Source organism: Macaca thibetana, chromosome 4 (assembly GCF_024542745.1).
Source record: "Macaca thibetana thibetana isolate TM-01 chromosome 4, ASM2454274v1, whole genome shotgun sequence".
In the NCBI taxonomy this organism is placed as follows: domain Eukaryota; kingdom Metazoa; phylum Chordata; class Mammalia; order Primates; family Cercopithecidae; genus Macaca; species Macaca thibetana.
In genome coordinates, this window is record NC_065581.1 from 26,394,715 (window position 1) to 26,417,097 (window position 22,383).

General features: G+C 44.6%; 2 protein-coding genes across 8 annotated transcripts in view; both read left to right on the top strand.

Annotated features, from left to right (window-relative positions):
- The window catches only part of LOC126953497 (butyrophilin subfamily 3 member A2), a 62,372-nt gene extending 40,222 nt beyond the window's left edge, over positions 1-22,150 (top strand). For both annotated transcript variants that reach the window (XR_007725237.1, XR_007725238.1), the window contains one exon: positions 16,056-22,150. The gene's annotated coding sequence lies outside the window, so the exon portion shown is untranslated. The remainder of the gene's footprint in view (positions 1-16,055) is intronic.
- BTN2A2 (butyrophilin subfamily 2 member A2) lies at positions 4,895-15,769 on the top strand. Of its 6 annotated transcripts, none has more exons than XM_050788919.1 (9): positions 4,895-5,101; positions 5,573-5,684; positions 6,802-7,149; positions 9,796-10,077; positions 11,766-11,972; positions 12,442-12,462; positions 12,558-12,584; positions 13,170-13,266; positions 14,123-14,221. In XM_050788919.1, the coding sequence occupies exons 2-9, from the start codon at positions 5,603-5,605 to the stop codon at positions 14,124-14,126; spliced, it is 1,068 nt and encodes a 355-aa protein (XP_050644876.1). In that variant the 5' UTR covers positions 4,895-5,101; positions 5,573-5,602; the 3' UTR covers positions 14,127-14,221. The 6 variants fall into 6 exon arrangements, with proteins under 6 accessions (XP_050644876.1, XP_050644877.1, XP_050644875.1 ...); XM_050788920.1 differs by having other exon boundaries at positions 13,212-13,266; XM_050788918.1 differs by lacking the exons at positions 5,573-5,684; positions 13,170-13,266 and adding an exon at positions 5,414-5,529 and having other exon boundaries at positions 14,123-15,769.
- Positions 22,151-22,383: the final 233 nt, after the last annotated feature.

Sequence of the window (22,383 nt, forward strand, 5' to 3'; positions counted from 1 at the left end):
TAGAAATTCATAGACTTAAAGCAACACAAATGTGTTATCTCACTGTTCTGTAGGTGAGAAGTCCCACAGGGATCTCAACAGGCTAGAATCAAGGTGTCTGCAGGGTGGATTCCTTTCTGCAGTCTCTAAGGAAGAAACTGTTTCCTTGCTTATTCAGATTGTTGGCAGAATCAGTTCCTTTCATTTATAGGACTGAGGTCCCAGTTGTTTCCTGGTTTATAGCTAAGGGCTGTACCCACTTCTAGAGGCTGCCACACTCTGCCTCCTAGCTCCCTCCTCCATCTTCAAAGTAGCAACACTACATTGAGGCTCCTCTCCTGGTTCTTTTTCTCCATTACATTGCTCTGATTCTTTTAACTTCTCCTTTTTTTCCTTCATTTTATTTATTTATTTATTTTTGATAGGGATTTGCTCTGTCACTCAGGATGAAGTGCAGTAGCGTGATCTCGGCTCACTGCAAACTGTCCCCTGGGCTCAAGCAATCCACCTACCTCAGCTTCCCAAGTAACTGGGACCACAGCCCACATCACCATGCCTGGGTATTTTTTTTTGTAGAGACAGGGTCTTGCCATGTTGCCCAGGCTAGTCTCAAACTCCTGAGCTCAAGCAGTCTGTCCACCTTGGTCTCCCAAAGTGCTGGGATTATAGGCGTGAGCCACCGCGCTCAGTATACCTTTTACTTTTAAAGACTCCTGTGATTTGACTGAGTCCACCCAGATAGTTTAGAAAATCTCTCTATTTTAAGGTCCATAATTTGAATTCTGTGTAAGATCCATTTTGCCATGTTATACATTCTATTCATAAGTTTCTTAGTGGATATAGCTCAAAGGGGTGCTGAGGGAGCACTATTCAGCTCGCCACACTGATTTGGGAAGTGATCCCAGGAAACACAAGAGCAGAAATAAATTGAGAAATGAGAGAAAGCCAATTACATGAGAAATGGGATAAAGGGTTCACTCATGAGTCAGTTACCATGTGGATAACTTGGCTCAATCTCTTTTAGGACTCTCTAAGAAACCACATGAAATGTGTGATACAGCTTAGAATCTTCCTAAGGACTATGGGACCTGGGACTTTATCTCCACTTCCCATCCTCCTTTGCTTGAATTGGTTGAAGGTTGGCCTGGGAGTGTTAATTCTAATGCACTTTAAGATTGGGCTATGTAACTGCAGAAAAGCAACTATCACGGGTGTGATAAAGCTCACAGGCAAAGGAGAAGGGAGATACTCACTGGAGGTGGGAAGTTTGTCATCCTTCCAGGAAACTGTGCCTCAGCTATTGGCAAACTGTGATAGGCCAGGAGAATATGGGACAGGGCATCAACAGTGCCTGTTCTAAGGGCTCTGCCTCTGAGAATATAGTGAATGCCTTTCAAGGTCTCTCTGCCCTCCCTGCACCACATTTATTTAGCATTAGTGACCTCTTGTCTTCCAAAACATATCCATATTACACAGCCCTGCAGCCTCACCACATGGACTGGGTCTGGGATGGACATCTGACCCAGGCTAGACCAGAGGACCAAGTGACATGTGGCCAGTTACTCCTGTAGCAGATGTGCATGGGAGCTGTGGGAAGAAATGTTCCATTCATGGTGTGGACTAAAGGATGGTGGATTGCAGAGAAGACAAAAGTAGATGAGTAGAGAGAAGGCTCCAAATGGAGAGTTTAGAAAATTTTATCATGTTTGTTCCTTTTAGAAGCCCAATATCATTTCTTCTCTTTGAAAAAATTTGTTCTGTTGAGACAAGGTAAATGTACTAGTTAATATTGCGACAGTTGTAAAATTTGGAAGCTTCATAAGCATTATAATATGCTCATTGATTCTGTGAGTCAGGAAACTAGAATTTGAACAGGACAGTGTAGAAATGGATTTTCTGCATGCCAAGATGCCTGCAGATCCCCTTGGAGTACTCCATAGCTGGAGATGACATACCCATATTACTTTCAAAGATTTGAGTTTATTGCAAACCAACAGTGAATCAGTGCTCACTCTGGGTCCTGGTTCTTCCAGGATTGGCTGGTACACCATGTCCATAAAGAATCTTTCTGAAGTGACCCTTTCTGTCTCTTTTTCCCTCCCAGGACAGAGCATGATTGGGTTAGGTCATTACTATCTAACCTGGCACACCCCAGTAGAACCTGCTTTCTTCCTAAGCTACCCTATGGCTAACTGATCCTCTTCCTTCTCAGAACACACATGTTTCCCTCCTTCTCAGATCAGCTTTGGCAGAGGTTGAGGCCTGGCTTAGCTGGCACAAGCTACTTCAAAGCCCTGGGCCTTATTTCTTCAGATAAAAATGTGAAGCGAGGTCTCATCCTGGCTGACCATGCTCTTAGACCCTTGCATCCTTCTCTTCTGTCCTTTCCCAACAGCTGCCCAGTCCCGGTTGGAATGTTCTAATACTGATGTATTTACCCTCATGAGTCACTCAACCCAGAATCCAATTTTAATTATAATCCAGAAACATCAGGTAATGAGTGAGGCTGCATGAGAATGAGACAGTTCAAGTGTCAGTTCAATAGAAAAAACAGTTCTTAGGGCTTTCTTTATCTTAGTCTCATCAAAGAGCTTTCTCTGCAGAAGGGACCTACTGGTTCCTCCTTCCTGGTCCTTGAACTTCTGACCTAGAGTGGCTTAATCATGCTGCCATCTCTCTCTCGCACTCTGGTGCCAAATGATTCCAGGAACTGGGCCATGCTGTGGTGGAAATGACCTTACCCTGAGCATGTCACTCATGCATTGAACAACAGCTGAGAGCAGAGCTTAGAGCTGGGCCCTGTAAGTAGAGAGGAATCACATCCTGCAGAAGTCTGTCCTGAGGAGCAGGTACTCCAGTCACAGCAAAACACAGTTGATACCTGTATAACAATAATACAAAACAGGACATGGGAACAGCAAAAGATTTGGGTGTCAGAAGAGGCTGAGAACCCTTCAGGCAGGAACATCCAGAGTTGTTTTTGGAGGAAGTAGGCACGAAGGCTGGGCAGGATTTCAAGGCGTAGAGATGAAGCAAACAATTCAAGTGAAAGGCATGGCATGGGAAAGGGAGCGCTGGCCACAGAGAGTGCAACATTGTGATGCAAGGCCACTGTGGAGCCATTGCTGGTGTGTTAGCTGCAAAGTTTAGAATTGAATCAGAAGGGAATTGGAGGCCTCCAGACTACGCATTTATTTATGTATATTTTATTATTTATTTATTTAGAGGCAGAGTCTCACTTCGTCACCCAGGTTGGAGTGCAGTGCATGATCTCAGTTCATCCTAACCTCTGCCTCCCAGGTTCAAGCCATTCTCCTGCCTCAGCCTCCTGAGTAGTTGGGATTACAGGCATGTCCCACCACACCCAGCTAATTTTTTTTTTGGTAGACATGGGGTTTCGTCATGTTGGCTATGCTGGTCTTGAACTCCTGACTTCAAGTGATCTGCCTGCCTCCCTCTCCCAAAGTGCTGGGATTATAGGTGTGAGCCACCACACCAGTTCCAGACTAGGTATTTAGACATTTGAGGGGTTATTGACAAATGGGCCTTGGGAAGATATCTATACAATGACAAGATTGGATTCTGTGGAGGAGGGATTATGTTCGTGGGGAGGAGGGTATGTGTGCTGGTGTGTGTGTGTGGTCCCTGGACCTAACCCCACCACCTACTGGCAGAAGGTCAAGACCAACTAGAAAGTCTTTGCCCACTTCCATCTTCTGCCCTCACCAGAATGCCACCTCCCCTTGGGAAAGGGTTTTTAATCCTCACTCAGTATTCTCAGCACCTCTTATCCAATATCTTTGGAATGAACAACCAGACCTTCATAACAGCCACTGCAACTGCTGTCTCCTTTCCTTTGCTACCCCTCCCACTCCAGTCATGCCTGCTTCCCCTCCAGCGTGCCAGACCCAACCTCCAAAGCCAGCGACTTGAACAAGAGTCCTCCGGCTTTGGAAAGGGGGCAGCTTATGTTTTCCTCCTCATGTTTCCTCCCCAGCAAAATCACCCTCTACGTAGAGAGCCCTCTCCTTGTGGATACCAGCAAAGCCACCGACCCCTTGGGGAATCTCAAGGCTTTGTAAAAGAATGGAAGGAAGGAAGGAAGGAATGAAGGAAGGAAGGAAGGAAGGAAGGAAGGAAGGAAGGAAGGAAGGAAGGAAGGAAGGAAAGAAAGAAAGAAAGAAAGAAAGAAAGAAAGAAAGAAAGAAAGAAAGAAAGAGAGAGAAGGAAGGAAAGAAAGAAAGAAGGAAGGAAGGAAGGAAAGAAAGAAGGAAGGAAGGAAAGAAAGAAGCAAGGAAGGAAAAGGAAGAAAGGAAGAGAAGAGAGAGAAAGGAAGAGAGAGGAAAGAAGGGAGGAAGGAAGAAAAAAAGAAAGAGAAAGAAAGAAGAAAGCGAGAGAAAGAAAGAATAAAGCGCGAGGGAGACATGAAAGAAGAGAAAGAAGGAAGGAAGGAGAGAGAGAGACAGAGAAAGAAAGAAAGAAAGAAAGAAAGAAAGAAAGAAAGAAAGAAAGAAAGAAAGAAAGAAAGAAAGAAAGAAAGAAAGAAAGAAAGAAAGAAAGAAAGAAAGAAAGAGAAAGAAAGAAAGAAAGAAAGAAAGAAGGAAAGAAAGAAAGAAAGAAAGAAAGAAAGAAAGAAAGAAAGAAGAAAGAAAGAAAGAAAGAAAGAAGAAAGAAAGAAAGAAAGAAAGAAAGAAAGAAAGAAAGAAAGAAAGAAAGAAAGAAAGAAAGAAAGAACGAAGAAAAAGGAAATAGAAATACCTAATAACCCTAAAAGGTTATATGCTGCTTGAGATTTTGGGGGGGGGTTTTGTGTGTATTCTACCTAGTAACTGCTGAGAAATAAGGCTCGAGACACCATTGGCTAGTTCTGCTGCACTCGGCCAATCCTGGGCTCTAAACTGTTCAGTGGCAATCTTGGGACTTCAGGACATCGGGCAACAGGTCCCAGATCCCGGGTCCCGCAACTCCAAACATCGCAATTAATGGGAGGTGAACAAAACTTTTCTCTTCTCTTTGGGATGCTTTGTTGTCTGGTGGTGACTGTGCCCATGGGTGAGTTGTATCGGAAAATCGTCATGTGAGGATCACAGGGGAAAAGAAAAACAGAGGTTAATTCTAGAAGGTAGGAAAGGGAGGGGAAGCGCTACAGCTCCGGGGTGGGGACGGTAGGTGCGGGGAGCGGGATCTGCTCTGGACAAGAGAGGGGGTCCTGGGAGAGAGGAAGGCCACACTGGTGGGGAGGCGCGGCCTCTCCTGGCTTTACCTCGAGTGTCCCGACCTGGGTCTCGGGGACAGGGAAGTGGAGGGAGGAGGGTGTGAAAGAATCTAGGGACAACTAAAGAAACCGGACTCTGGCCAGAGAAGTGAGCTGAGGAAGGTGGAAAACGGCCCCCTTGATCTTTGCATTGATGGCTTACTTCATGGAATGTTTAAGGAATCCCTCTCTCGGGAGATACCTGAGCCTTGAGATATGCAAGCGACTCCCAGAAGCTGGGGCACCGATGAGACTTACTTGAGTGACAAGAGAGGCTGAACTCGACCAGCACCGAGGTACCAAGATTCCTAGGCTGATTTTCCTCCTCTGTAACCCTAGGCCTCTGGTCCCTGCCTGCTCTGGCTGCTCATGGAACCAGCTGCTGCCCTGCACTTCTCCCTGCCAGCCTCCCTCCTCCTCCTCCTTCTCAGCCTGTGTGCACTGGTCTCAGGTAGGGATGTGTGCCACTTGCTGCTGTCACCTCTCGGAAAGGAACATCAATCCTGTAGTCTGCAAAGGGAAAGAAGGAAGGACTGTGGGGTTCTTGACTTATCCTTTCATTCTGAACATGTTCACTGAATTTATACCAGCACAGTCCAAAAGAAATACAGTGAGACACAAAGGTCAAGTGCATATACAAGTGCAAATTTTCAAAATTTTTTTAACTTTTTATTTATTTGTTTGTTTATTTAAGAGACAGTGTATTGCTCTGTCACCAGGCTAGAATGAAGCAGATGGCGAATGAGATCATAACTCACTGTAACCTGGAACTCCTGGGCTCAAGGGATCCTCCCAATCTCAGTCTCCCAAGTAGCAGAGAGTACAAGCAAGGGCCACCACACTCAACTTCAAGTTTTATTTTTTGTAAAGACAGGGTCTCACTATTTGCCCAGGCAGGTCTCAAACTCCTAGCTGTTAAGGATCCTACCACTTTGGCCTCCCAAATATCTGCAATAACAGGCACAAGACCCTGTGCCTAGTCTACTTTTTATTTTAAAAGGTAAAAACATACTTGAAATACATTTTAATAATGTATTTTGTTTCATGTAATAAAATATCAATATTTAAATGCTTAGTTAATGGAAACTATTACCAATGAGATATTTGACATTTTGAAATTTTAAATCTTTATAATCTGTATGTGTTTTACACTTAGAGTTCATTTCAATTGGAACTGTTAAATGTCTAGTGGATAGTTAACATTAATTGTTAACACTAAGTGTTAACTAACTGTTAACACTGCCCTAACGGACAGTTCAAGTTTACACTACACTCAGGCACAGTGCTAGATTGCAGAATGGAGGAAAATCTCAGTGGCACAGGGTGCCCAGGGCGGGCTCCCCAATGTTTCCTTCATGAAGCAGGAGCAGCCTCAATAGTTACTGCTTCCAGGGGTGGGTGCTGCCGACCAGCCACAGCTACTGGTCCCCAGAAGGGTTCTCAGCCCAAGAACCCCTGTGGCCTTGGAATATCTGCTTCCTTTTGTCCCTGGAATTTTTTTCTTTTTTTTTTGCCTTAAAGATGTGATAACTGGTGTCCTTGTCTGATTCTGCCCCTTTGTTGAACAGCCCAGTTTACTGTCGTGGGGCCAGCTAGTCCCATCCTGGCCATAGTGGGAGAAAACACTACGTTACGCTGCCATCTGTCATCCGAGAAAAATGCTGAGGATATGGAGGTGCGGTGGTTCCGGTCTCAGTTCTCCCCCGCAGTGTTTGTGTATAAGGGCAGGAGAGAGAGAACAGAGGAGCAGATGGAGGAGTACCGAGGAAGAATCACGTTTGTGAGCAAAGACATCAGCAGGGGCAGTGTGGCCCTGGTCATACACAACGTCACAACCCAGGAGAATGGCATCTACCGCTGTTACTTCCAAGAAGGCAGGTCCTACGATGAGGCCATCCTGCGCCTCGTGGTGGCAGGTGCGTCACTTCATTTGGCTTTATTACTTTTGCACAGTGTGACTTTTGGGGAAAATTTCTCCCTTAACCTCAGGCCCATTGCAGACCAACGGATATCTATCTGGAGTCCCCTTTCCACAGATAGAGTGGCTTCCTCCTGCACAAAGGCCACATGAGTGGGTTTGCTCTGCTAAGCTATGGGTTTCACTTCTTTTTTTTTTTTTTTTTTTTTTTTCAAGACAGAATCTTGCTATGTTGCCCAGGCTGGAGTACAGTGGTGCGATCTTGGGTCACTGCAACCTCCACCTCCTGGGTTCAAGCAATTCTCCTGCCTCAGCCTCCTGAGTAGCTGAGATTACAGGCATGCGCTACCATGCCCGGCTAATTTTTGCATTTTTTTAGTAGAGACGGGGTTTCGCCATGTTGGCCAGGCTGGTCTCAAACTCCTGACCTTGTGATCCACCTGCCTCAGTCTCCCAAAGTGCTAGGATTACTGGTGTGCGCCACCACGCCCAGCCTGGGCTTCACTTCTTCAGAAGCACACTCATTCCTCAGCTGAGGCCATGAGCGGGGGAAAATAATTAATCTCGGAAAAGAAAGTCTTATGCCTGCCTCTGCATTGAACTGTGCACTTCTGAGAGTGAAAGGAGACACTGTCAAAAATTGTCCTGGGGCAATCAGAATCAATAAGAACTGCCCAGAGAACTACGACATATGAAATCTTATTTTTCGATAAATATTAATCTTGACATTTTCTTCTTTCCTGAAATACTGATTGCAGAGAGAGTGACTTACTTGTAAATAGGTGATTTTATTAAAGCACAACTAAATACAGAAGCAAAATTATATGTAATTCCTGCTAACTCCACAGAGAAAGACTAAGAATTTAGCTGGGAAAAAATTGGCAAGGCTTCAGCATAGAAATGCACTTAAACTGGGATTTCTAGGAGTTTGTTAAAGTGACACTAAGTGATTACCTCAGTCTTAGGGTTAGTGTATTTTGCTTTAAAAGGTATATTTCAGGACTGAAAAAGCCTTTAAGGTGCAGAGTAATTCAAGGTGGCATTTCAGTCCATCAGACCTGTGGAGGCAAGGACTAGGAAATTGGGTTCTTCCCAGGAGGCCCCAAATCATAACAGGTAGGAGACCCCATCTTTGCTACTCACAAAGGCAACCTTACATCTGACTAAAACAGAACATCGTGGAAGGAGGGCTTCTTGACCCATTGTCATGACTGTGTTCACAGCAGCACTGCAGTGTTGCCCAGTAATGAATGGTTTCTATGTGGCAGGGACCCACTACTCTTTCTCTGTAAAACCAACCCTGTCCTGACCTTCCCCAGTCTGAACTGGGTTGCTGTAGGACTTTTTGTTTGCTTGCTTATTGTATTCTGCTTGTTGGATTGGTTGGTGGCTGATCTTTCCCTTAAATCTATTGTGTCATGTTACCCGTATTGAACCCATGGAACGTTTTGTAGGAGTTTGTTTTCCAACTTGCTGAGGTATTTTAATTTCTTTTCTAATTCAAGATTTCTGTGTGAGCCTTCAAATGCACAACTAGTTTTTTTCTCCTGACAAAAATTAAACAGAGCAGAAAGCACTAGGCTTAAGTGATTGCTTTAATTTTCTTTCTTTAATATAATTTGTTGGGAGACTTTACAAAGGAATTATTCAGGAGAAGTTTGGATGGTCAAACACGGCTGAAGGGTCTCCCAGGACCATGCTTTTGCAGCTCTCTCACTCCAGGTATTCTCTTTCATTGAAGATTCTAGTAAAGATAGCATATATTTAGGATGAGCCTGAATTATTAGGATTTTTGGTGATGATCTCTGACATTAAGGAGGCGATATGATTATCTTAAGATCCCAGGGGCATCCAGATATTTCTAATACATTGATGTTCTCAAAGAACTATAAGAAAATTCTCTATTGGGTGGAACCTCTGGGAGGTAAACAACTGTGAATTAGAATAAGAGTTGGCTTTGCCAGCTAGCTCGGTCCATTCTCCTAAAAACCATCACCTCCTATGGAGGTAGATAGCCATGATGATGTGAGGCCCTGAACTAGACAGAAGAGTCAGTGACTTTGGTTCAAAAAGTTTCTTAAGATTTAGCCAAGGCTGAGCATGATGACTCATACCTGTAATCCCAGCATTTTGAGAGGTCAAGTCAGGTGAATTGCCTTAGCTCAGGAGTTTGAGAGCAGCCTGGGCAACATGGCAAAACTGCATCTCTACAAAAAAAAAAAAAAAGGAAAAAAGGGATTCTGCCAACCTGGTAGGTTTCTGTCATCAGTGTATTATTTTAGAGCTTCAGGAAATTGAGGTCTGCAGAGAAGTCATCCCAGGACAGAAAGTGAAATTCTCAACGTGCCTGTTGAGAATTTGGACACACCCTTCTGGGAGTGAGAAAATTAGTCTTTGCCAGAATAAATCGCACAGCAAGCATTTATAGCAGACAGATAGATGCTTGGCGCTGTGATGGGGCCTTCAGGTGGAGCATAAAGAAAAGTGTGCAATGTGATCTTTTCTCTTAGAGATCTCACAATTTATTTTGCATATTGCTTTCCTGATGTTCTCCAAAACCAGGGGTCTTTCTAGCATCCTTCCTTCAAGGTGCAGTAGGGGCTAAGACACCACTGCCTTTGACTGAGCTCTTCTCCCTCTCCAGGCCTTGGCTCTAAGCCCCTCATTGAAATCAAGGTCCAAGAGGATGGGAGCATTTGGCTGGAGTGCATATCTAGAGGGTGGTACCCAGAGCCCCTCACAGTGTGGAGGGACCCCTACAGTGAGATCGTGCCCGCCCTGAAGGAGGTTTCCATCGCTGATGCAGACGGCCTCTTCATGGTCACCACAGCTGTGATCATCAGAGACAAGTCTGTGAGGAATGTATCCTGCTCTGTCAACAACACCCTGCTCAGCCAGGAGAAGGAAACTGTCATTTTTATTCCAGGTTAGTTCTCTGCCCTCTGAGACCTATCGAGTGTATGCAGGATCCTCAGCACACAGAAGGAGCCCAGAGTGAGGATGTGGACAGTAGTGTGGGTAGAATTGTCCTAGGCTCTGAGGAGCTGGAGACTGCAGCTGAGTTGAGGCCTCTCCCCTCCTCACAAAGGGAGATTCAAAGAGTCCCAAAACACAAGAGTAGGAGCCTCTTCTCTGAGGGTAAACCTGGTCTTTTTTTCTTGATTAGGTCTTTATGCTGCAACAAGTGTAAAATATTAAGGACAACCATCAAACACGGAGAGTAGTGTGGATGGGTGACTGTCTACACTTGGCATTCCTGTGTGCTGCCATCCCTTCCTGTCTATGGGACTTCCCAAAGGACAGAGCTGGGGAAATTCCCTATCAACAGACATTCATAAATGTATTCAACAAATGTTCAACAAGCATTTCTTATGTTTAAGACTGGAAACCAAAGGTCAATAATTGAACAAAATATATCAAAATTTCTATCCTCAAGGAGGTCATATTCTAGAGAGAGACAGCGGCCGGGCACGATGGCTCATGTCTGCAATCCCAGCACTTTGGGAGGCCAAGGCGGTGGATCACAAGTTCAGGAGTTCAAGACCAGCCTGGCCAAGATGGTGAAACACCATCTCTACCAAAACTACAAAAATTAGCCGAGTGCAGTAGCAGGCACCTGTAATCCCCGCTGCTTGGGAGGCTGAGCAGGAGAATCGCTTGAACCTGGGTGGCAGAGCTTGAGCCGAGATCGCGCCACTGCACTCCAGCCTGGGCGACAGAGTGAGACTCTCTCTTAAAAAAGAAAAAGCAAAAAAGGGAGAGAGAGAGAGAGCAAGATATGAAATAATTGAAACAAATGATTAAATAATTATCTGTATATTCTATCACATAGTGATGATCATGTAGGAAAAATTAAGCAAAGAGAAAATAGAGAGTTCCAGGAGTGTGAGGCATCATAATTATTAACAAGGTGGTCAGGGAAGACTTCACTGTAAAGATGGAAATTGAGCAATCAAGGCAAGGAACCATCAGATGCTTAAGGACTGAGCAGCTAAGGTACAGGAAGAGCATATGCAAAGGGCGTGAGGAAAGAGCGTGTCTGGCAGTTTCCAGGACTCCCAGGAGGTGATGCTGGTGTGGCTGAAATGGAGTGAGTTCAGGAAGTTGGGGGAGATGAATTCACAGATGCAACTACGTTATATATGGCAGCACAGGCCACAAACAGGCCTTGGCTTTTAGAGTGAGTGACACAGGAAGCATTGGAAGGTTTTGAGCAAATAATTAACATGATCTCACTTGGGCTGCTCTGCTGAGAACAGATTACAGAATAGGGCAGAACAAGAAGGAGGACACTGTAGTATTCCAGGCATGAGTGATGGTGGCTTGAGGCAGGGTGGTGGCTGTGCTGACTCAGCATGGCTGGTTAGCTTTATGCACCCTGGTCCTTTCCATGGTGACTCCAGATGTTTCTGCTTTGCCCCCTTCTCGGCCCGGCTCTGGCAGTCACTGAGGCGTTAGCCAGTGTAAAGGCAGCATCGCTTCCTCCATCTGAGGTTTCTGAGGGAGTAGCCAACAGAGCAGGTAGCTGAGGAGCTCATCAGATGTGCTCTTAGGGTCACTCTCATCCAGATGTTCTATTTCAAACTAAGTGGACTTTTCTGGCTGCCTTTTCAGAATCCTTTATGCCCAGCACATCTCCGTGGATGGTGGCCCTGGCTGTCATCCTGACCACATCTCCCTGGATGGTGTCCATGGCTGTCATCCTGGCTGTTTTCATCATCTTCATGGCTGTGAGCATCTGTTGCATCAAGAAACTTCAAAGGGAAAAAAAGATTCTGTCAGGGGAAAAGGAAGTTGAACCAGAGGAAAAAGAAATTGCACGTAAGGAATTTGGAAAGAAAGTATGGAAAAATAGAAAGAAATTTTAAAAAGTTAAATAAGTAGGAGGACAATTGAATGTCATAGAAAGGCCTCAGTTCTCACAGGTACCAGCCTGGGGAAGAGAGAGGAAATGCACAGCAGCAGCAACAAGGGCTTGGGACTCTCATGTCATAAGAAGTAATCATTCAGAGCTTTCTTTCTTCCATGCTGCACACGTTGCATTCGTTCACCTGGCTATATGCAGCACTACATGGCTGAACAAAAGTTCAGACAAAAATCTAACAATGTACTGATACTCCCCAGCCATCTGATCATACGTCATTGCTAGTTTCTGACTGTTCCCTAGGCATAAGGGAAGGGTGATGTTAGTGTTCATAGAAAGAACGGTTCCTACATTGTTTAATACAAGCTCAATTTCTCTTAGTTCTTCTGTTGAAGACATGATTTTGTTTCGGTATTTTGTTTTCAGAGCAACTTCAAGAAGAATTGCGTAAGTTTAGCCTTTCCTGAACTACTCTGTGTACAATTTGTGTTCTGCTTACTTAGCAGCATCTCATGACATTCGCCTCTGTCTGTCCCTTGCAGGATGGAGAAGAACATTCTTACATGCTGGTGAGTGCCTCTGTCATTCTCTCAGATCTCAGCTTTCTCCCCACTAGCCAGCTAACAGGACTTCTTAGAGGAGATGAGCAAGGGGCCCAGGGCTAGGTGGGGACAATAGGGAACTGGGGTCAATTCATCAACAGTGTCCCAGCAATGATGCATTGTGGCTCTTCTGTCAGGGAATCCCAGCAGCTCTTAATGAACCCTGCAGTTTACATCCCAGGACCCTTTCTCTTTTGGAATAACTTAATGCGTGATTACCAAAGGTTTCCCATGCATAGTAGCCTCCCCAAGAGTTACATTTCAGAAGTTATTGCTCTTTGATTCTTGATCAATTTGAAAGAAGATAATCCTGTTTTAGCAATTTATATCCTGGGGATGGTATAGACTGTGCACAGTTGAAGACCCATGTGAGGAAGAGGCCATAAGGCTCCCCAATAAGCCTGATGCAATGGTGTGCAAATAGGCGGTCAGAAATACCTTTCTGCTTCTAAGAGAGCACTGATATTCTGCATGTAGTCTGCCAAGGGAGGGGATTTAGGTGAGCGGGAGGGTGAGTGGGAGAGCACAGAGAAACCAATCGCCCACTTTCAGTGAGTTCTTCTCATCTTGTGATTCGGCACCTCTGTCTGTCAGCACCAAAGAATCCAAGCTTTACCAGATACCAGGGCCCATGGACCTTTCCTCTTTGGTGAGTTTCAAAATTGCCACTGTCACTTTGGGACACAATCACAACTTGTCACAATCAGACATATCAACTTGCGGAAAGGAGAAAATCATTGTAACGCAGTAGAAAGGTAGACTGAATTAGTACGAATACATGCAGATGGTAGAGGTTTGCAGAATGCTCAGCTCCTGCATTTCCTGTATGGGAGAAGTCATCTTGGTAGACATCAGACCCATGTTGTTAAAGCAAAACTGGATTGAAGTGTTTCTTCCCTAACTTTGCCCACACGCCCCTCAGGCACCAGGTTTTCTTTTGTACACATTCATTCTCCTTCTTTATCCTTTGAAGGGTGTCCTTGTCAGTCACGTAAATCAGTTGTCACCTATTAAAACAACCTATAGGACCAATGAAGAGGTCCTTCACCACCTAGCACTGTGTAATGAGAGACTCACTTGATTGATCATTGAGAGGAGAGTGGTGGAACAACAGGAGATAAAGCTTCTGTGATGGTTTAAGCAAAGTTGGAAAGTTTCTAACTAAAGTCCCAGAGATCACATGTCTTGAATAGAAAAGGAATCAGAGCTTAGAATGCTGAGAAAAACTGGGAACCACTAATTTTGGCTCATTTCCTAAACTCTCTGGACTTCATAGAGCCACAATTCTTCTCAACCTGGGGGTGCTGCTTCTGTCTTTGGAGAGATAGAAGTACAGCTTCAGTAATTCTCAGGGTATGAGCTGCCTGGGATCAGGGGACCTTTATGGAAACAGCCACTACATGGGGAACCCCCTGCAGCTTTCTGAGACCTCTCTGGGGACCAGGAACCACACAATCCCCAGGGTTCCTGAGACCCCAGGCCTAAACCTGAGACTTCCTCTGCAGCTGATGTGGTCCTGGATCCAGACACCGCTCATCCCGAGCTCTTCCTGTCAGAGGACCGGAGAAGTGTGAGACGGGGCCCCTACAGGCAGAGAGTGCCTGACAACCCAGAGAGATTCGACAGTCAGCCTTGTGTCCTGGGATGGGAGAGCTTCGCCTCAGGGAAACATTACTGGGAGGTGGAGGTGGAAAACGTGATGGTGTGGACTGTGGGGGTCTGTAGAGACAGTGTTGAGAGGAAAGGGGAGGTCCTGCTGACTCCTCAGAATGGCTTCTGGACCCTGGAGATGTTTGGAAACCAATACCGGGCCCTGTCCTCCCCTGATAGGATTCTCCCTTTGAAGGAGTCCCTTTGCCGGGTGGGCGTCTTCCTGCACTATGAAGCTGGAGATGTCTCCTTCTACAACATGAGGGACAGATCGCACATCTACACATGTCCCCGTTCAGCATTTTCTGTGCCTGTGAGGCCCTTCTTCAGGATAGGGTCTGATGACAGCCCCATCTTCATCTGCCCTGCACTCACAGGAGCCAATGGGATCACGGTTCCTGAAGAGGGCCTGACACTTCACAGAGTGGGGACCCAGGAGAGCCTATAGAATCAATTCCCTAGTCTCACAGCCATGCAGATAAGCCCTGGTCATCTCAGCAGCCACTGCACAATGCTCCTAATGGAAGACACGCCCTCCTCCCCTCTGGTCACATAAGAGAACATCTTCCAGCTGCCTTTTTCACACCCACTCCAACCCTCAGCCCCAATTTTCTCCTCCTCACTAGGCTGTGGCTTTAGCAGTTCCTTTGCTTGTAATTACGGGATGGGATCCAGGCATAGGGAACTAGTTGTTTCATAGCTCCCAGCCAAGAAAAAAGTGAGAGAAGCTGTTGGGCAGCAAACCTGCTGCTGAACATCAGGACAACCATATTGAGCCCAATATGCCAGTTGGCACCAGATGCTATGGACTTGGAATGAGGCCAACAGGATTCGCCAGGATGAGAGAGGAGAGAGGAATCCACAGGACCACCAGAGGGTAGAGGGAACCAGATATGCAGGTCAGAGATAGAGGAAGTGGAACCAGAGAGCTGGGAGGCACCAAGGCTGTAAGGATGGCTAAGTCCCACCATAACAGCTAAAGGGTCCTGGGAGATGATGGCTCATTTCCACCCAACCCCAGGATTTCCACAACACACACCCACAGGCCTGGACCTGGGACAAAGATGAATGAAGAACATGGACTCATGTGGATGTGGTTTGGCTCACATGTGCCTGCAATAAACAATGAGTCAGTACTTAGTCCCTGAGTGTGGTTGAGGTTTGAGGCCCTGGTCGAGCAGGGAAGTACTGGACCTGGTCTAGGTCAGCATTCAGATTCAATGGGGACACCAGTGGCTTCAAACTTCCTGATCTAATTATGTCTTTAGACACTTAGAAATTATTGAGGACCTTAGAGAGCTTTTGCTTATTTGGGTTAATATTTGTTAATATTTATGGCATTTGACATTGAAACAAAAATTTAAAATGTTATCTTTTAATTCATATTAAAATAGCATGAATAAATCAATTATAGGCTAATATAAACAGGATGTTTTGTGAAAAAGCAATCTATTGTGTCCAAATAAAAGAACAAGAAGTGTGACACTGGTTCACTTTTTCCAAATCTAATGTCTGGCTTAATAGAAGATGTTTGTATTCTCATATCTGTCTTTGTATTAAACCTATTGGTATATCATGGGTCATATTGGCTCAAAAAAACTTTACTGCACCCTACTGAAATAACGAGATGAAAAACGATCAATGTTTCATTATTATTATTGTGAAAATAGTACTAACACTGGGGACTCCTTAAGAGTACGTCGGAGTTCTCCCTAGGAATCCCAAGACCACATTTGGAAACTAGAATAGTGGATCCTGGAAGTTAATCCATGTGCTGGTTAATTTTAGATGTCACCTTGACTGGATTAAGGAATACCTAGACAACTGTACAACATTATTTCCAGGTGTGTCTGTGAGTGTGTTTCCAGAAGAGACTGGCATGTGAGTCAGTAGGAAATTCTCCCCTCCAATTGACTACGGGTCCAATAGAACCAAAAGGCAGAGGAAAGGCAAATTCTTCTCTCCTCTGGAGCTGAGACATTCTTCTTCTTCTGCCCTTGGACATCAGAACTCCTGGCTCTCTGGCCTTTGAACTTTGGGACTTGTACCAGGAGGCCCTGGGTTCTCAGGCCTTTGGCTTTGGACTGAGAGTTACACAATCATCTTCCCTGGCTGTGAGGCTTTTGGACTTAAAATGAGCCGTGCTACCAGCATCCCAGGGTCTCCAGCCTATAGACGGGCTGTTGTGTGATTTCTTAGCCTCTGTATTCACATGAGCCAATTTCCTTAATAAATGCCTGCTCATAAATCTGTATCTATATCTCTATCTGTATGTGTATCTATATCTATATCTATATCGTATTGGTTTTGTCTCTCTGGAGAACCCTGACTAATAGAATCAGGCATCTAAAATTCTGGCTTGAATGGTAGTATTTTAGGTTTTAGACAATTCCGTAATCCAATTGGACTGAAAAATTTTAAATAATCAAAAATTTTATTACTGTAGTTACAAATAGACACAATATTGAAAGAATCAGGAGTGATTTTTTCAATACCTATTTGTAAAGATGGAAAGCAAGGTTGTTTATGTTTATGTGTATGTCTTAGCCTATGTGGGCAGCTATAAAAAAAATACCAAGACTGAATAGTTTGTAAACAACAGAAATTTATTTCTTGCAATTCTGCAGGCTGGGAAATCTAAGATCAACACCCCAGCATATTGGTGTGTGGTGAGGGCCCATAGACTTGTTCACATGGCGAAGGATAAAGATAGATCTCTAGGGTCTCTTTTGGAGGGACACTAATGACATTCATTAGGGCTCCCTCAACCTCAGAGAGAAAATAGGAGGAGGAGATTCCAAATTTCCTGCTGGTGCCCTGACCTGCTCCTGCCCCTTCTCATCTATTTTCTCTGATTTAAGAAGCAGGTATCCTTTCCCCTGTGTCAGGCTAATTCTCCATCCACACCCTGGACCCTCACTCTCCAGTTTCCCTTAGGACTTCTGTGTTTAGTTCATTCATTCATTCAACAGAAATCAATGAGTACTAACTACATGCCAATCAGTGTTCCTGGTACTGGGGGCAGAGAAGTGCACAAAGCGTAAAGTCCCATTCCTTATGGTTGTAGAAGACAGACAGAAAACAAAATAAGTAGTAACATATATGGTGTGTTGGATGATGATAACTGATCAGGAGATAAATAAATTGGGGAAGGAATATAGGAAATCACAACTTCTAAAAGGGTGGTAATGAGCAATAGGAGTGAGGCACAGAATACCTCGGAGAAAAACATCCTGAGTTGAGAGAACAGCAGTGCCAGAGCACAGAGTCAGAAGCACTGTGGTTTGTGTGAAGAACAGTAATGAGGCTGGGGTTGGCAGAGCACACAGGGTAACCAGGAGAATAGGAGGTAACAAGACCAGAGGCGGTTGAGGGCCAGATCACGTATGGCTTTGAAAGTCATCATGCTGACCTGGGCTTTACCTCTGAGAGGGGAGCCACAGGAAGGTTGAGCAGAAAAAGGACTGGACTTACTTATGTTTTAAGAAGTTACTTCACATGCTAGACTGATATGGGCTGTGGGTAGGGCTGGTGGATGGAGGCCTGAAGACCCAGCTGGGAGCTACTGCAGTGATCCAGGGGAAAGATGCAGATGACTTGTACCAGGGAGGAGCCATGAAAATGTTATGATGCTGGATTTATTTTCAAGACAGAGTAAAAAGGCTTTGCTGATAAACTTATGGGTGGGGTGTGAAAAAGGAGGCCATCAAGGGTGACCACAGGTTTTGGTCCAAAGAAACTGTACAGATGGAGTTGCCACTTACTGAGATGAGGAAACTGAAGGAGAAGCAGGTTTTGGAGGCCAGGGGAGGAGCCAGCATAGAATCCAAAGGTCAGTTTTGGATATGTTCAGGTGGAGGAGCTTACTAGAGATTCCTGTGGAGATGAAGAGTAGGCCAGTCAATAATAAATATGCAGTCCAGGCAACAGGTCAGGGCTGTAAACACAAGTTATTCTCTTTATCTTCTGTATCTTCATGTTTGCTGCCACTGCCTGTTTCACTTTAATGCATTAGTGATCTATTGCTGCATAACAAATTACCACAAACTTAGTGGTTTAAAACAGCACACATTTATCATTTTAGTTTCTATGGGTCAGAAGTCCAGGCAGAACTTAGTGAGCTTCTCTGCTCAGAACTTCACAGAGCAAAAGTCAAGGTGTTGGCCAGGCCGTAGCCTCATCTAGAGCCTCGACTGTGGGAGAGTCCTCTTTTCAGATCACTCAGGTTGTTAACAGAGTTCATTTCTTTACAGTTGTAGGACTGAAAGCCCCAACTCCCTGCAGGCTGAAGCTGGAGGCTGCTCTCAGCTCCTACAGGCCTCCTCAGCTCCCTGCTGTGTAGATTTCCCATGATGACTACTTTCCTCTTCATAGCCAGCTAGGAAGATAGAGCCTCTAGAGTGGGTCAGCTAGCAAGACAGAGTCTTATACTACATAATGTTGTCATCGAAGGGACATCCCATCAGTTTTGCCATATTTTATTGGTTAGCAGCAAGCCACAGGTTCAGCTCAAACTCAGGGAAAGTACAGGCTGCAAACTGCAAAAAAAGTAATCATAAGGGGTCCACTCCAGACTCTGTTGGCTACACCATATAAGAAACTCAAGGTTCTTCCTGCCCTGCATCCCCTTTCCCTGGGCAATACAACTGTGCTAGCCTCTCTCTAGGTCTCTACTTCCATACAAGCAAAGTCTCAGAAAGAGAACACATACATGGCCATCAGACACTGTCTGCCATGATGATGGCCACTGCTGTACCACACCAAAAACATTTTTTTTTCTTTCTTTCTTTCTTTCTTTCTTTCTTTCTTTCTTTTTTTTTTTTTTTTTTTTTTTGAGGCAGTCTTTTGCTCTGTTGTCCAGGCTGGAGTGCAGCAGCGTGATCTTGGTTCACTGCAACTTCTGCCTCCTAGGTTCAAGCAATTCCCCTGACTCAGCCTCCTGAGTAGCTGGAATTACAGGCCTGTGCTACCATGCCCAGCTAATTTTTGTGCTTTTAGTAGAGCAGGGTTTTGCCATGTTGGCCTGACTGGTCTTGAACTCCTGACCTTAGGTGACTTGCCCGCCTCAGTCTCCTAAAGTGCTACATTACAGGAGAGATTCACTACTGTCGGCCCGTAAGCATTGTTTCTATCAGTTTCTAATGGTTTCCCAACCATTAAATCCGTTATACATTTCTATTTTCCCCTGCCACCCCTGTGCTTCCCTTTTTAGAGAGACAGGATCTTGCTCCATCACCCAGGCTAGAGTTCAGTGGTGTGATCATAGCTGAGTGCTGCCTTGATCTCCTGGGCTCAAGCGATCCTCCTGCCTTAGCCTCCCACAGTGCTGGGATTATAGTTGTGAGACACTGGGCCTTGCTAGTCATTGTACACTTCTGCCCTTTCTTTATGGACAACCCTGAGTTCTTCATAGACCTGCCTGAGTAGGTGTTCCTGCCTATGTGGTATCTGCCTCATCAATCCCCAGGGCTCTCTTCTTGGTCTTTCCCTACTCCTAGGGAGATCCTTCTCAGAGTTCTTGCTCCACTTGCTCCAGAACTGCTGAAATTCCTTAGGCTTTGGTCCTGGCTTCTCTTTTCACACCACATATGCTCTTGCAAGGTCTAATTCGTTTTCAAAGCTCTACCCCATAACCAGACCCCACCGGCACTTGAATTTCTGTCTCCAGCCCCACACATTCCCTGAACTCAGTGCCCACTAGCATTTCACAATGAGTGTGTCCAAAACTAAATTCCCATCAGCCCTGCCTACCCATTATTATCTGAAGGAGCGACACCACCTAAGAGTCATTTTAGCCTTCTCTTGCTCTCATTTACCCACCACATCTGACTGATAGCCAAGTCCTGCTATTTGTACTTCCTTTCAGTAGTCCAGCTCAGTGGTTTGAGCACAGACTCTGGAGTAAGACAGCCTGAACTCAAAGCCCAGCTTAGAAAGAAATTACTCACGTGACCTTGCGGAGTTATTTAACCTCTCTGGACCTCAGATTTTATATCTATTAAATGTAGGAAATAAGGTTTCTACCTCTTAGGGTTGTTGTGAGTCTTACTAATACATGTAAATCTCTAAGCACAATACCAGCATTGTAGCAGGTTCTATGTAAGTATTTCCTAGTATTAACGTTAGTAATCAATAAAGTCTCCTATCCCCCATCTCCAAGCAGTCATCATTTCTTGCCTAGAGTGTCACAGTAGCTTCCTTCCTGGTCTCCCTATCTCCTAACATCTGGCCCACCGATGAGGACAGGATATATTGTGCAACCCCAGCAGGCATCATCCCATAGCATACAATGTAAATGGCGCCCCCTACCTCCCATCTTCCCCGCACCTACCTCACTTAGGTTTCAACCGTACATATTTTCTCATGTCAAACTTTTCGGAGATTTTCCCTTCATCTTCACACTAAAAGTCCAACTCCACAGCAGACATCTGTTGATGTTATCTCCAGGGGAAGTGGATTTAGGAGTCATCAATGCAGGGATCAGAATTGAACCTTTCAGAAAGGAAGGCAATGAAATTCATCGAGGGTTACTACTTGCAGGACCTGTGCTAACTGTTCCTTAAATAACTTATGGAACAGATCTCATTTCCACCCTACAGACAAATGAATAGAGACCTTGAGTAATTAGTTAACTGGCTTTGGATTCCAGGGCTAATGAGTTGTGAATGAGAACAGATAAAGATAGAAAACAAAACAAAACAAAACCTAGCGACAGTACATAGTAAGGCAGTGTGCCTTGGAGGTGCTGACAGGTATCCAGATACAGCATAAAGAAAATGTGTGTTCATGAGAGTTCTTAATGGCAACAAGAGGTGGCATAATAACCATGAGAAATGGACATTTGTTGATGAGACTAACTAAATAAAGGAGACAGATTTCTTGGCATTTTGCCACACCTATTGCATGCAGGACACTGCACTAGGTCTTGTAAAAGACAAAGAGAAGATAGCATCAAGGGCCTAGGTCTTGAAGGAGAGCTGAGTACAATTTTACTAAGCATACATTCTTGTGACTTACTGTTTTTGATACACTGTTGTTACCAAACTGCATGCATTATCTCATTCCATCCTCACAACAGCAACCCTAAAAGTCAGGTACTGTTATTTTACAGATAGGGAAACTGAGGCACAGAGAAGTTAGGTAACTGGCTCAAGGTCATGCAGGCCACCTGGCTTGAGAATTAGTGCTCTTATCCACTCCATTATGCAACCTCTACTCACTAATTTTGAACTTCAGTGCCTGAGACCTACTAGATGATAGATTCTCAGTAAAACTTTGTTGAGTCACTGAATTCATTTCTGCCCCATTTCACATCCATTTCTTTCACAAGACTTCTTTCCCAGAGTTCTGTGTGAAGAACTGTATGAGAAATGGAGCAAGGAGCCTGATACTTTGGAAATTACAAACTTGAGAGATATGAATTATTGGGCCCAGAAACTCCTAATCTGAAGTTTAGCACCTCAGCTGCTTCTTTGTGTCAAAGTGATTTGGATCCTTCAGGCAAGGGTGGGTGATCGTTCTCACTGACATAATTTCAAGCAACACAGCTTCTGATAGACTATGAATTTAAAAATAAGTAAATGAGGTGCAGTAGCTCACCCCTGAAAACCCAGCACTTTGGGAGGCAGAGGCAGGCAGATCACCCGAGGTCAGAAGTTCAAGACCAGCCTGGCCAACATGGCAAAACCCCATCTACTAAAAATACAAAAATTAGCTGAGTATAGTGGCAGGTGCCTGTGATCCCAGCTACTCGGGAGGCTGAGGTAGGAGAATTGCTTGAAACTGTGAGGCAGACATTACAGTGAGCCAACAGCATGCCACTGCATGCTAGCCTGGGAGAAACAGCAAGATTCCATCTCAAAAAAAAAAAAAAAAAAAAAGAAGCAAATGAACAAATAAATAAGGATAATGGATGGATAGGGAATTAATAGAGATATGGAATATTATAATAAAGTAAGAAAGTTTAGTAAAATATTAGCTCTATCAATATAATTTATATGGTAGGTAATTGGTATTCACTGAAAATTCTTTCACCTTTGCTATATGCTTTAGAAGTTTTATGATAAACTGTTGAGGAGGAAAAAGGGAGAGGAAAAAAATTTGTACTTCTGCTCCT